The 16,107-nt window shown below is 42.4% G+C and overlaps 1 protein-coding gene across 2 annotated transcripts in view; it reads right to left on the reverse strand.

Annotated features, from left to right (window-relative positions):
- Window positions 1-6,819: 6,819 nt before the first annotated feature.
- The window catches only part of LOC144125236 (ecto-NOX disulfide-thiol exchanger 2), a 34,428-nt gene continuing 25,140 nt past the window's right edge, over window positions 6,820-16,107 (reverse strand). The window contains exons 10-13 of one of the 2 annotated variants that reach the window (XR_013313353.1): window positions 13,706-13,941; window positions 12,169-12,304; window positions 6,927-10,507; window positions 6,820-6,874 (exon numbers count right to left, since the gene is read on the reverse strand). Coding sequence is in view for 1 of the 2 variants with exons in the window: in XM_077658455.1 (XP_077514581.1) it covers window positions 10,296-10,507; window positions 12,169-12,304; window positions 13,706-13,941 (584 nt within the window). In the remaining variant the exon portion in view is untranslated. Of the gene's footprint in view, window positions 10,508-12,168; window positions 12,305-13,705; window positions 13,942-16,107 lie in introns of both variants that reach the window. The other variant, XM_077658455.1, reaches the window with a different exon arrangement.

Genomic DNA, 16,107 nt, shown 5'->3' on the forward strand with positions numbered 1-16,107 from the left:
TCATTAACGGTGAGGATTGGTCAGGATGCTTCGGTGCATCTCCATTTCCGAAAACTTGCACCAAATTTCCGCGTGACCTCATAGTTATCTGACACAATGGACTTGTCGGTAATCTCTTCCGCACATTTGTGCGCTCCCGGCAGGTTTCGCGAGTCCCCGGCCCGATCGATAAGGTCGCGTCGTGCTCATATACCTGTTCCGGCTGGAGCTCACGATGTCGTGCGCAGAGACTTGGGTTTCAGGACCAACTAGACACCGCGGTGCTGATCTCGCGCGTTTGCACTTGGTGCGCACGTTCTCACTTGCCTCAGCGCTTCACTGAATGCACGTATTCAATGCTTGGAAGTAAAGCTGCGTTTTAAACAGCCTTACTGGCTTCACTGTGTTATTGCAAAGTTCACGGTGCAATGTAGGCTCAAAATAACTTTTCATCTCCATTATCAAAAATATGGCTTTCAAAAAATCATTCTGTCAATGGTGAAGGCGTTTGCGCAAAGTGCACCAGCTCACTGAAACAGCGTTCATGAAAACATATCATTATCAATATCGAAACGTTACAATATGTGGTGGTGGTTTTATCTTAAAAATAATTAATAAGTTGTTTGTGCAGAGTTTGCGGTTTGTTCTTGGAAGTATATTTTTGAAACGGGAACAAATCTGGTGCCTTCCATTCTTTTTCTCCTTCAGTGCATGTACTACATGTGCGGACATAAGAAAACTGAGCACGGTAGTCCGTCCCAAGTGCAATCCTGCCTTTTCCTATCAAAAATACAGAAACATTGTTCTCCTAGAAAAAGTGCACTAGCATCCACTACCATCATGCACATACCATAGCTGGCATTTCAATTAGGCAATGCATAAAAAATATTAGAAGCTATAATTGCGTGCTCCATTTACTTTTGTCCACACCAGTACATATGCTTTTAAAGGTGCATGATCAACAGCGACAATCACACTCCATGGCAAGCTCCGCCCACATTAAGGACCGGCACGCAGAATTCCTGCACAACAAAACGTAATTTGTTGTTAAAACTTCTCTTGTCACCTAAACAAGAAGCTAATCACAAGAAAAAAAGTTATAAGCTCTAGAATTTTGATAGCGGGCTTGTTTAATAAAGTCAAACACTAAAAAGCTATTATTGTGACTGGCTAGCGGAGTAATACAGCACACCGCGGACCATGGCCCATTGTCAACAACTCCTGCTTTTTAAGTTGTGTCCTACTACAGTAGTGTTAAAGGGAATCTGAAACATATTTCCTTTAAGTTGTAAAGCATGTGTGGTAGAATCGGCTATCACTTGTGGAATTGCCTACTGCAAACATTTTTTAGCTAGCCCTGCCATCCAGCAATGCAAAGTGCATATACTATTCTGCCCCTGCCTGTTAGCTTCATTTGATTTTTCTTTTCGACTACACGTAATTTGATTACTGTGGCTTAGGCACCTGACCTGGCAAGCTATTTCAGCCTGCTTTCTCTGCTGCTGCATTGCATGTGCCGTATGACTCTCAACGAATTCACCCATCTCATAGCTGCAATCTGTCTGTCTTGATGTCACAGTTATGTAAATGACAAATGACATTTTTACCACATTCAAAAAAGTGCTGGATCTGAAAATGTGTTTCTTTTATGCCTTGGTTTTCTATTCGTGGCTTTTTCTTCTGCAGTAGCATCACTGCCTCTCATTGGCATGAACTGCAAACTTTCCAGCAGCAACAGATCATCGCTGGCACATTTCCGATTGACAATATGAGTGATCCTCATTTGCAGGCTCACTGTGACTACTAAAATGTTTCAAAAATGCAATCGTTTCCTGAGCAAAAGAATGGCACAGCAACCAGCTCACTCAGGGTGTATACCTGAACTATACTAAGGAAGAAGGAAATGGAGGGAAGGGTAGAGACGGGGAGAATTGATTTTGGGCAAGGTCTCCTCTGGGTGGACACCTAAGCTGGGCTGTAAGGGAGGGGAGGAAGGTGGGAGTGAAAGAAAGAGAGAAAGATACAGAGAAAGAGCCGCCAGGCTGGAGGGCTCTCGATTAATTTCCTCCAGCTGCAATTCTTTATTATGCACTGATGTTGCGCAGCGCAACACGCAGATATGTTTTACATTTTGTTTCAGTCGAAATGATGAAGCTGTATACAGCTGCTGGCACAGCAGCTTGACATGTTTTCAAAATGGTGTTGCATAAAACTACCTGTGTAATGCTAGTAAAATTCTAGCCTAAAAGGAATTGAAGACCATCATAAAAAGTGTATTAAAAAAATGCAGCAGAAATTAGTGTGCAACACTCAAACAGTAGAATGTCGTTTGTAGGCTAACACTGTATATAATGATAGAATTTAGGCTGATGCAGCATTTTTCTTCCTTTATTTGCAGTTCTTCATACAGCATTGCGCATTGACCAGTGTTGGGTATAAGGGAACCAACCAAACCGTGTGTGCTTATAAAAAGCACACACGGTGGATCAGAACAGTCACAATCGTTGCATTTTCGCTGGTATACACTCTAAATCAGCACCGCATAGCCAAGGTCATGCACAACAATACAGATCTGAATAAAGGAAAAAATAACCGACAACTCTCGTTCAATGTAGCTTCAGTTTCAGTATGCAAATCACACTAAAACTCCACATTAGGAGTATCACAAAAGCAAAGCAGGTGCTTTTAACACTTAATTGTTGATGATGTTTGTTTTTTTGTTTTCCTTGAAATGCAGGAAACAGATTTGCAATTCACATCAAAACCTCAAAATGTTAATGCACATCCATAAAGCACGTCGCATAAAAAAAGACTGATGATGTACAAGATATGACTTGATCACTTAAGCAGCATGTTGCAAGGTACCTATTTAAAAGCAATAAATAAAAGGTCTTCAGAGGCTACAGGAACCTCAGGACACCGAGCCAGCAGTGCACACCACGTACAGTGCCATCACAACCATGCGTAGCAATCTATTCCTTCCCTCACAAATATGTACACACTATGAATCTACTACAGTTCAAAAGTTTGACATACAAAAGCTTACAACTACACAGAGAATGGAACGCAATCGCAAATTAAAGTGAAAGAAGCATTGCAAAGCTGTAGACAATATATACATACAGCACTCTTTATTAGCAGGCACAGACACTCTACACAAAAGCGTTTATCGTGAACAACACAGATGTAAAAAGACTGCTGCAGAAAGTTGTAAGGTGATGAGCAATACGAGGACTAATACTCAGTGGCATTGTTGACATACTGTTAGCTATATAACTAACTAGCACATCACAGACTTGTTACCACTTGTTGCAGCATTATACAAGTTCCTTGACAAGAACTCCATTAGTGCTTGTAATACCTACCCTTCAACGATGCCCAAAAATTCATGCAAGTGTGATCTAAAATGGGCATAAAGCTATGAAACGGACGGATGCTCCCATCCTTGACTGGAAAGTGTGAACGATTTTGTCTATTCCATCTCTATATACGTCTACGCAGTGAAGAATGAAGATATGCCACATCATTTGAGCATGGAAATGGCACATGAATTACATGTCTGAAAAAAGGAAAATACTACATGAAAAAGTCATAGCAAGCAACCATTTCAAGTACAAAACACAAATGTGTCAAAGGAATTTTAGATCATACATGCTGAGATGACAGAACATTTAGCAGCAAGAATTGGATGGCTTTTAAGACAGTAAAAATTAATGCAGCTACTGCCGTTCGGTTATTAACCTAAAGGTTTTCAGATCAACTCATATTTAAAGAAACATAGCACATTTTAGACTTAAGGTAAATAAGCATGCATAAGGAAACTGCTAGAGAAACAAAAATGGTTTATGGGGTTTGACGTCCCAAAATGACTCGGGTAACCAAAACAAAAAAGAAAAACACCATATGCCATGCAAACTATTCTGTGGCCTCAACATCAGCTGCCTTCACACACATCATGGACATTGTATTCTTTCAGAGAGGCACAGCAACTGCATGCGTCCTCACTAGAAAACGTTAGCCTCATTTCATAGTCCCGACACAACCAGAGCATCTTTATGAGTTCACCAGTGCTAAAGCATAGCGACAGCAACACAGTTACACGACATCCAAAAACTCCTTCCACACACATATTTTTTCCACAGCTCGATTTCACTTTCTCACTAACTGCAAACTTGTTCCGGCAGTATCACAGCAAACTGGGCAAACATGCTTTAGCACTGTCCAATCTAGGAAAGAAAGAGAAATAATCTCTCTGGCACCTAATATAAACCATAGTGTGGTTCACTGCCATCACTACACTGACAAAGAGAGAGACAGAAGAAAGAAAAGGCAGATCTGGGTTGACTAGGCAGTGCTCGGTTGGCTATCTTACATCACTACACTGAAAAGTCTGAGCGAACAAGAGATGCAGAGTATCACTAATCTGTCGCTCGCGGGGCTAAGTACAGGAGCAAGCTTCTCTATTCACTGAGACAATTTAAGTCAGAATAAGAAAGCACAACGAACCGACAGAACAAAAAAGGCACGCCCAGAATTTTCACTGACAAGTGACGGCGATGACTGGGCGTTAGACAGTTAAGTTCAGAGGAACACTACTTTAGCTGAGCTCGAAGACAGGTGGAAAAGCTGGCTCGGTGAGCTAGAAATGCACCACTTTCCTCAGCGTATTCCAAGGAACTTGAAAAGAGACAAATGAAACTTTTCTGTTCACCTCGGCAGTCTTGTGGAATTTATAGAATTTTCTGTGAATTACTGTATATACTCGTGTAATGAACCCACTTTTTTTCCAGAAAAGTTGACGTCAGTTTGGGAGGAGGGTTCATTATGCGGGAAAAACAAAGTTTCAACAAATTCTTTTCAAAGGGTCGAAATTTCGTACCATACCTCCGTCCGTCCTTCCGTCATCAACAAACGCACACGGTCAGACGCGTTCGTGCCGCTGGTGTTTAGCATCGCTCATTTTGACGCGATCTGGCAATTTTGTGGAAGCTGGCGTCGCCGGCCAATCATGACGGAATGACGCGAACATGCTGAACACCGGCCCTGAAGGTCAGGCACGTGTTTTTCATGCGAGGTTAATAAAACACACAGGACGGTGACAAGTGTGTAATGTGAATTTAAGCCTTGGCTTATAGCACGCAACGCCTTGGCGCTCTGCCAAGTTCGCCAAGCGCGCCGCGCCCAAGATCTGCACTGCAGATGGCGCAAAAACTGAGGAACCTGCTACAAAAAGCTAAAGGCTGAAAAAAAAGTGAATTCTGGCAGACAAAAGTGGGGGGCGGGTTCATTGGGCGAGTGGGTTCATTATGCGAGTATATACAGTATTTAATGAACTGCCTTCCACTGTATGACAAGGCGAACTGCTTAACCCCTGTCACTTGCTGTTTTTATTCAAATGAAGCACTCATCTATGCACTATCCTGCTGTGCAGTCTTTCCACGTAATCTTGTGTTTGTTGCTCTTTGCAATGCCACAAGTCACGAGAGAGCACACAACAAAATCCAGTTAACGACTCGAGCTTGGAAGGAGTTTTGGCAGGATATAGTGGATGATTACACTGAAATTTACACCGTACTAGTTTCACTAGCTCACAGGCAGAACATCATGCCATCGTTTCACAGGTTATCATTGGCTGAATACGACATTAGTGCATACAGTATATGAACCGTTATTGTTTAGCTTTATACAGTCGACAAAAACTGGCCAAGCTAGGCGACTATGTTCAGAAAACAACAGATTTTCCATTATACCAAAGACCAGATGGAGATATGACTATATATAGCCTGTGAGGTTAGGAGCTCTCAGCAAAGCCAACAGTCACCAAAACCAAGAAGCATAAGGGGATGTTTTATATATATATATATATATATATATATATATATATATATATATATATATATATATATATATATATATATATATATATATATATATATATATATATATATATATAATTTGTGGTTTTCATCACTGAGAGATTAATAAAAGCAGAAGAAAAACAACCACATCATGCCGGTGGGATCCGAACCCATGACTTCTGAATTTCACGTCCAGTGCTCTACCAACTGAGCTATGGCAATGGCTGTTCGATGTGCTGCTTTCGTGGGTATTTATGTGTAGTGTAAGCTAACCTTGAGAGTGTTCACCAGCGCCACCCTTGTCCATAGTGGTGGACGTAGCACGCCCTTTATTGCCGTGAGTGCCACGTAGGAACATAATCGAACGGTGAGGGTGGCAGCTGTGTGAGAACCCTGTTATGCTATCTGGCATCATGACTGCCAGACTCGAGGCCCTCGTCAAACCATTCAGCCGATGAGGAAATGGAAAGAGGTGCTCGTTGCGACATGCAAGACTGAAGCCAACAGTCACCGAAACCAAGAAGCATAGGGATTTTTTTTATATAATTTGTGGTTTTCATCAATGGGAAATTAATACAAGAAACATCCCCTATGCTTCTTGGTTTCAGTGACTCCCATGAATCACATAACTTCTATAAAACGTCTTCAAACAACTCCAAACATCTAGCAACGTCTAACTCTAGATTGAAACGTTTAAAAAACATCTCAGCAATAGAGGTTTATCCACAAACATTTTAAAACGTACTGACAAAAGAGGTTTATTCACAAACGCTTTAAAAACTTCTCTAAATGTATGCTTTCCACGCAACATTTTAAAAATTTCTCTGACGAGAAGTTTACTCGGGAACGTTTTAGCGAGGTTTTTTAACAGCAATTTGTTTCGAATGGAATGGATGGATGGATGGAAGGTAGGAGCGTCCCCTTTGAAACGAGGTGATGGCAGTTGCCACCATGCTCAGCTTTTTTTTCTTTGTTTTTGTTTAACTGTGTTGTAAGTTATTAAAACTCGACATTTTCTTTAAACACGTCTTCCTACACTTTTAACCTTATGTCACCTCTCTGCTTTTGAGCCACCAATCTTCCAATCGCTTTTTGCTAATTTCCACCGCAGATTTATTTACATTACTATTGTTATCTCTAAACCCTAGGGCCTCAGGAACAGTGACTGTGCCAGCATCGACATCGGGATGGATACCATCACATTTCAGTGTGAGGTGTTCTATTGTTTCTACAGATTTACCACACACAGCGTAGCGCCATCTATTTGAGAAATTACGATGCACGTCTGCCCATTGTCGAGCTACACCCCATCAGGATACGTCTCAAACGGAATCTGCTTCGTTCGGGGGGTCAAGGTGGGCCTAGAATTCGGCTTGCGGTCCGATATGGTAACGCTTGAATTAGTAATTGCGTGTATACAATGTTGACCTATTATTTAATTGTGGTTTTATTTCCATACCAACACCCATAGGGTTTTATTTGCCTACCAAATTAGGTACGCAACTGTTACCGGGATGGGTGCCCCTTGTCTGAATATATATATATATAGCGGAACGAATGTACAGATCATAGTTGGTTCTACAAGTTTCAATGCAAGATGTGCTGTTTTGTAGTTGCTGATGGCGCTGTGATCTCGGGGTGACAGCGGACCCCACGAAATCGCAAAATGTAATGAGTAGTTGCTGCCACATGACAGTGTGATATCAGAGTGGTAGCAGACCCCACGAAATCTCAAAACGTGACGAGTAAGAGTTAATGCTCTAAAAAAAGCATGAGCACTAAACCTAATGAAATCCCACTGGTTGTTTTAGAGCGTTCTAAATATTTAGCATACTGATCTTGAGTCTATAGGCTTCATATAAGCAGCCATTTCCAAAAAATAAAAATGTCTAAATATGATCTTAACGAGTTCTTGCGAAGAAGTTTTCTAGATCTTTTTTGGCAGATCATTAGCAGGCATATAACACCTCTTTATGCCCCATTGTCTGCATAACATCTGAAAATAGATTTCTTCTAGACATTACCGTATACTTTTGTAGACGTTTGTTACACGCTGCGTAGCCCTTCTTGTGTTTCGTGGGCTGTTGACTTCCGTCTTGTACGTCATAACGAGCGCCTCTTTCCATTCCCTTATATTTATTTAACACAAGAGTAGTGAAAGGCATACAACATGCTAAGCCAAAAAAAAAGGAACAAGACCTGAGCCAGCAAGACAAACAAGTATCATACAACACATTCCTGCCAATCTGAATTCTGCACAGCAATGGAAATATTTCATGGTGCCAATTTTCATTTAAAAAATTAAAAGCTAAGACTATAATAGCATGTGATGAAAAACCTTTTTGAAAAACATTGCACTGAAAATATCGATTTCACCATGAAAGTGCTGGTTATATGAAGAATAAATGCTAGCAATAACTATCTGAGTAACACTACCGGATGTAAAAAGCAAAAAGCAGGCCAGCTTAAATATGACAATGCACAAATGCGGGAGCCAAGCAAGCATACTATGCTGCTCATGTTTACTGATGGCGAGCCCGCTGTTATGCTACAAAATCGACAGTTAAAACTAACTACAATCATTAAATTACCTGAGCAGAAAACTATCTGCATCTTTACAGCTTGTTTTCTACATGTGTCAGAAACAGCTCGACAGCATAGCATGATTCTATTATCAAAACATTCAAAGCCCGCATCAAATGTTGAAAAACCGTCAAAAGTGCTGCACAGTAGCTGCCTTGTAATCACAATGTGTCGCACTGTAAAATAGTCACAGTGACGTGCATAGTTGCAACCACGTATCCATCTCCCTCTGTGATGACCTCACACCGATCAAACTCCACACGTTTATATGCACGAAAAACATTAACATTCCCGTTAAAACTTAAGCATGCTATAGACATGAGCATGCAGCATCACCATCTCTTTGGCATATAACGAGTATTCTAATGAAGTGAAGCACCTACTAATACATCACCAGAAGTGCACCACTTCAAGAAAAAACTGCAAGCAAATGTGATGCTCACATGTATTTAAAGTGATCTCGAAAGAATCACTGCCACAGTTCTTCAAACTATACAGACCCTGTGCTATGAGTTAGATGTCGATGTGCATACATCCAGTTTTTGAGTCAAGACTGGCAGTAGTTAGGTATGTGTTGGCAACATTAATAAAATGCAAAATTGCATACAGTAAAGTAATCGCCAGAGAAAGGCAAAATACGCCTCAAGCAAGAAAAAAATATAATGCAAAGTCCTGTCTGATAAAAAATTCACGCTGCTTGAACATCTTCACCATATATATACTAAAAAAAATGGAATGACAGCCTCAATGTCACAAAACATCTGCAGCAAATTGAATGCACTCAAGGTGAATAACACATGTTCTGCTTCATGTTGGTTTAATTTACTTTCAACAACTAGAAAAAATAAAACAGGAACGTCTCAATGCACAAGGTCTCCCTTAGTAGTAGTTGCATTACTAAAATCACGCCGAACCTGTCAAGGGTACAGCCATGCATGAAAAGACTCATTTGGGCTAATGGCGTCATGCCTTCACCAGTTGCTCGTTGGCACTGTGTGGCACAAGAGAACCTATTAGCATTCTGGTGCAATAGATCTGCTTTTCACATGACCAGCTGGGTAGATCACTTCCTGTTCTGGCACTAAGATGAGTTTGCTGTCTTCACGCAGCACAACATTTGATAACACAATGTCGCCATTTATACCACACGCATTATGAACCCCTTTGGTAACGTTCGTTGCCTGGCTACCACTGACAGGCATCATGGCTAAACAGTTAGCTAAGTGCCACTACACAAAGAAAACAAAAAAGCTAGGGCAACTCACAAGAAGTACTTGCCTAGCCGCTATCACTCTAGCCATGCAAATCTACCTTATTATAACATATTTAACGGCAACATAAAGAATCAACTTCGGTGCAGGAGATCAAAGACTACTCCTGTATGCTGCCCAAATAAGTACGCACCCTGAATGTGGCACACTGCAGCCAAATTGTTGGAGTGTCACCAACTTGTGCCTTTACGCAAGGTAGCCAAAACATACACTGAAAAGCGCAGATGTTTAAATCACCACCAAGGCATATGCCATAACCTCAATGTCCGTCACGTATTCTTCTGCATGAGCATTTGCATGAAATCTGATTGCTTCACACGCAAATTGTGCATACCTCAGTCACAATGTGGCACTCAAGTTCCAACAAACTTCTCAAGCAACATCCGGATGGTGCTGCAGTGCCAAAGCATGTATATAATAGAACCGGCCGAGGCTCTATTTTTCCGTGTCGTAGCTAACATGATAGGAACAGTCCAAGGGGATGGGAACAAAGAGGGCCATCAAATGAAAAGGCAACGAAAGGTCTAAGAACAATGTCACAGTGTGAAAGAGAGGCAAAAAACAATGAAAAGAAGAGCTGAGGATGCAAGTTGAGAACAGTAATTCAAAGAGACGGTGCAAACCCGCCGAACTTCCACCGTCTTTCCAGAGTGGCACCAACACCAGTGACCTCGAGTGGGAACAGGGTGGGGAACTTGGAGAGGAGCACCTCGACATCACACGGCTGCAGGGCAGGCTCGCGGGTGTGCACGTACGACCACAGGTAGTCCAGACTGGCACCATCCGGGTGCAGATGCAGGAACATGGACACTAATCCTGGGCAGGAGGAGGACAGCACCACAGAGGCAACATCAGTCTGAGAAGTGACCGCAGCAAGAGCAATGTTATGAGCACAAGCACATTCCCAAAGTGGGACACCCAGTCACACCTGAGAAGTTAAGGTGCGAGTACAGTGAAAAGAAACCAGCTGCACTAAATAGCTGTCCCACAAATTCTATTTTTACGCTTCTAGGCATGTAAAACACAAAAGCATGCCAAGACGATGATAAAAGTGCACCTGGTGGTCACATCTTAGCAAGATGCCATGCCGCAAGGGGGTGGTACTAAAACACGTAAATCACTCGCAGGAAACCGACTGAGACCCAATTTATATTTTAATTGGCCACAATGACTACCCTCTACACTGAACTTAAGATAAACTGAATTATTAATTATAAATCTGAACAGAATTGCAAACATGCTGACCAGTTTAGAGACCACAGTTTGTCATTAGCACAATTTAAAAGAATTCTAGCTGCACAAACCCCTCAGCTTCTACACACACCCGAAATACTCGGGTTCGATCCCGGCCACGGCGGTCGCATTTCGATGGAGGAGAAATTTTAGAGGCCCGTGTACTGTGCGATGTCAGTGCACGTTAAAGAACACAGGTGGTCGGAATTTCCAGAGCCCATCACTATGGCATCCCTCATAGTCTAAGTCGCTTTGGGACGTTAAACCCCAATAAACTGGTAAACAATAAGCATGACAAATTATTTCAGAAGTGTGAAGGTTGTCAGCAGGCCTTTGCAAACTATGGGAGTATGTCCTTCTTTTATATGACAAAGGACAATTGACACACAGGTCACGAGAGGTCGCTAACACCCACACCAGTTGGATGGGCGACAGCAGGCCATACATGGGAACCCTGGGGATATATATATATATATATATATATATATATATATATATATATATATATATATATATATATATATATATATATATATATATATATATATATATATATATATATATATATACTTTTCGATTCACACAGCTTAATTCAGCTTTGTTGGCAAAATCCTCTTCCATTTATGTTTCATTAATGCTTGGTTTACTATCATTGCTTGTAGTATGCTCGTCACAACATTACATTTAGCACTTAGCTAGGATGAACGGATTTACACGATCCCAGCATGTTCATTTTCATAGTGTGTCTCCTTATGTGCTGAGAACTACTCCCAAGGAGTTTAGTATATTAGGAGCTCGTTAAAGCAATGTTTTACTTTTTCTGTGCACGCCTATTGACAGGGTGTATATGCAAGTGGTAATAGGTACTTTGTGCCATTTCTTCTGTTTGCAAGGAGCTGCAAAGAATATTAAAAACATTTCTGGTTTCGAACTAAGGCCAAACTTTCCTTCAACTATTAATATTTCAGAAAGCTCCACAAATTCCATCTGCAGCCGTTTGACAAAACCGATGAGGAAATTAGTTCCAAACGTTCCCTCATTAATGAGTCGTGGTAGCATTACTGTCAAGAACTTTGTGGCACGCTACAACTTATCAAATTTCTGAACTTCCCGACAAGTCAAAACACACAAGGTGTCAAGAATAGTGGGACATTCACACATTGCAACGCAGTCACAACTGCATGACCACAGTGAAAAAAAAAGAAGAAAAAATATAACTCAAGGGAGCCAAGGGTGACACATACCAATGAGCTTAGCATCCTTTTCAGTGATTTTAATTCCTGCCACTTGGGTCGACGAGGAAACCTCATTCCGGGAGCCAGATGCCGAGCACAGCTCCCTCTCTGGGCTCGGTGTTGAGCTACTCTTAGATGACCGCAGCTGTGCAATGAGAAGAGCATGTACACAAGGAGTTGAAATTTTTACAGCAAGAGCTCTTTCTAGGGCATTCTAGAACTGCAGCAATGCCATCTCATCAGGTTTAGTCATGTGACATATCACATAGATGTGACATCACAAATCTGGCAGGAGAATATCTCTGCAGAGCGAGAAAACCCAGTCACGTGACACAACAGTCATGCCATAGCCTCTTGTGTTTCCCCCTCCCGACACACCAACAGCAGCAGCAGTGACCAACAGCTTTCACTGAGCTCTGTCTTAGTTAGCAAGGGGAAGCACTCACAATTTTTTTTTCTGAGTACAAATCTCAATTCTCTCAAAAATGCGCAAGCAGGCAGCCTGTGACACATGTTAAAATGTCTGCTGATAACCACTTGCATTATGAGCAAAGTTATGTGCACACGCTGTGATGCTGTCCAAGCTTGAAGTGCCCCGATGGCAGATATGAAATGGAACTCTTGAACACGTTCTCATGTTGAATGGGAAAAAGCTCCATAATAGCAGCTGCTCATGAAGACGCAGACATATTGCGAGTTAACGTGATATAAAGCAGCCCTGCACAGCAAAAACAAATCTGAACACACTGCTCTTCATGGGTGAAAGGGTGGGTGGCCTTCCAAGCAGTGAATATTTTTGCAACCAGCAATGAGGATAAATAAAAAAAAAAAACTGTGTGTGAAGCATTGGGCTTTTGTTGCACCAGTCGTTTTGTGTCCAAAATTCAGACAGCCAATGTATTATTTACAGCAATGTGGATGCACAATTTAGATAATAAAGATCATAATGCCCGAGAGTGCAATTAATCTGCAGCCCAAGGCACCACACAGACAAAGAACCAGTGTCCCTCCTTTTTCTTTTTCCTTTTTTCTTTTCCTTTGCAGAGCTTGTGCTGGAGCCATGCTCACAACAAAATTAATGTATATGTACTTCTGGAAGGAGACTTTGCAGAGATACAGATGACAAGAAACACTGAACACACACAAGGATAAGAAAGATGGGTAACTGCTGGCTAGGAACTGACAGTTATTATATTTGCCACGTCATTTATAGAGTAAACTTTCTGCAGATCATATCTGTGTCAAGTAACCCATCAACAGATATGCTGTTATCTCTTCAGACAAACATGCAGTAAAAAGGTAATAATGACCCACAGTTTCCATGACTTCTAGTCCGAACCAGCTGCTATTTCCTATTTGCTGGTCGTACTGCAAGTAAAAACCAACCAGCCCAACTTGATCCAGCTGCAAGCTCTCCTGGTTCTGAAAGGTCAATGCGCGTATTTAGTACGCTCTCAGACTGAATTTTGTTTTCCAGTGGCATAGCCTATAAGATACTATGACACCGATCCAACACAAGCTTTCACATGTCTGTGAGAGCACTCACTTTCTCCATCTCCTGGATGTCCCTGGCCCGCTGCTGCTGCAGGCCCTGCAAGGCCTGTTGCAGCAATCGCAGCTGCTGGTCTCGCTGCTCTTGCTCAGCCTTGAGGAGCTGCGCCTCGTTGCGGTACGCCTCCAACTGACACCGAAGCGAGTCGCACTCTTCTTGCAAAGCCAGCCGTGCTGCTGCTGCCTCGTCTTCAGTGCACAGCACTCCACCAGCACCTCCACCGTCACCCTCTGCAAGCAGGTGGAAGGTGTGAAATGTCCACCATGGCAGCCTCATCACAAGATAGCCCTGCTCGTAGAGCAAGGATCACAGAAGATCACGGCCGGGCAACTATATAATAATGCCATGTAAAAACACGGCATTACAGAAGCACAGAATGCACCCAGTGGCATGGAACACAGACCCTGCTAGGTTGTGCTTCCTTGTGGAAGCAATAGCTTAACAGATCACATAGCATATACACATAGAAGCATTTGGATGGCCCTCAAAGAATTGATTACATGCTTTGGAGCATATAAATCATCACGGTCAAATGCATCGGAAGAGTTCCCTGCGTTGATCTAGGACTTCCAGCTGCAGTACACACTGAATTTGGCATCTCAATCTAAGATAGGCAAAGCAAATTGAGCAATTAGGGCTCTCTTGATTTAAACGTCACAACAACTCTGGCTAAAGCTCGGGCCAGATCAGAGTTGCAGTTATTTTAAGGAAGAATTTTATGCTTGATCTAAACCTGTGGAACTGTGCTTGACAACAGACACAGCCATCCAGTGCCAGAACTACAAGTAAAGATTTTAGCAAAAATAATATAACCGAAAAACTGCACATCATCTCCTCCTTTCTGTTTTTCTTTATAGCAAGGGCTGTAAAAGGGGGACTTGCTCTACAGTCAACGGCATTGGTGTCGTAATTGAAGACACCCTCATTCACCTTCTGGCCAATAAGTGTTACGAGGTGGGCTGGCAAGGGGGCACTGTAATGAAAAGGGGGAGGGAGGGTATGGCTATTGCTATCCGTGATCTGTACCAAGGGTAGGTAAAATGTGGGAGTTTTTCCCTATGAATGATGAAACCGAGTTCTCGCAACGTCTGACCACAACCCGTTATCAGTCCAGGGAATGAGGAGCTTCGGGCGCCAACGTCTTGGTGAAACAAGCCCCATTTGTGTCAACGTCTGTATGCATAGCATAGTTCTTGCTGCAACTTCCGCGAGGGAGCAAGATGGCGCAGGTGTGCCACTTTTATCAAGACAACAAGAATTATAACGCAAGCCCACAGGCTAATCCTGCACAATCTCATCATGCGAACACCCTAATCTGCCATATGCAGCTCCTAATACTACTGCTGATCCTGAGCACGAGAGATAAAATCCCGGCCACAGCAGCTGCAATCTGACGGAGGCATGATGCAAAGACACGAGTGTACTGTGTCATATCAGCACATGTTTTAAAGAACCCCAGGTGGAGAAAATTAATCTGGAGCCCACCACTAAGGAGCCTCTTTCTCTCTCTCTTCTTTCGTCCCTTCCCTCAAGAAGCTGAAGTGTCCACCAACATTGAGACAGTTACTGAACCTCTTTCATTCCTCACAATCTATTTATTTGTTCCAACACAACAGTCAACCTGCACATATTCGAACTCCTCAGAGCCATAGATTTTCATTTAAACTACAGTGCAGCCCGGTTATATCGAACCCGGATATTTCAAATTATCGGCTATATCCAACACAGATTATCCCCTTGAAAATGCTGTGTAAAAGTACAGGAAAGTCGCGCAGCATACCGAACCTTAATTTCACCTGTCGTTCGATATATCAGACACCTTTCCAAGTAGCGCTTCTCCTAACAGTGCTTTTCGATGACTTTTCGAGCGCAGAGTTTACTCAACTGCGCGGCCTTGGGCCCCTGATGGCCATGCTAGGGCTGTGAAACCGTGAGACGGGGTGAACGTGAGGCGTGCCTGAGGGTAGTTTTCGATCTATTGTACTCATTTTTCTCACAACATTGTTGTCTTGCGGTGAAGCCAACATAACTTGACCGCCTTACGTGGCACATACGTGCTTCGCTGCCACGCTGCAGAAGCCAACTACACCTCAATGTTAATAAGCTTTTGTTATATTTGTTATATTTTATAGTGCAGTGGTGGCAGGATAAGTGCATTATAGTAGATAGCAGCTAGCTTTAAAGTATCATTCTCTGTAACTGCGATGGGAAGCAAGTTAGGCCTAGCTGTACCTAGCAAGCGGTGCGCTGCCAATGCACTGGCGGGCGGCAAGTCAATGCATGGGTGCAATGTATCATTGCTTCTAGGTTACAGACAAGCTTACCTATAGGCCATTTTTTGTATATAGACTTATCATTGCATTGAACTATTTCGCGGACCCCTTCGAGTTCGATAT

This window comes from Amblyomma americanum, chromosome 3 (assembly GCF_052857255.1).
Source record: "Amblyomma americanum isolate KBUSLIRL-KWMA chromosome 3, ASM5285725v1, whole genome shotgun sequence".
Lineage (NCBI taxonomy): Eukaryota > Metazoa > Arthropoda > Arachnida > Ixodida > Ixodidae > Amblyomma > Amblyomma americanum.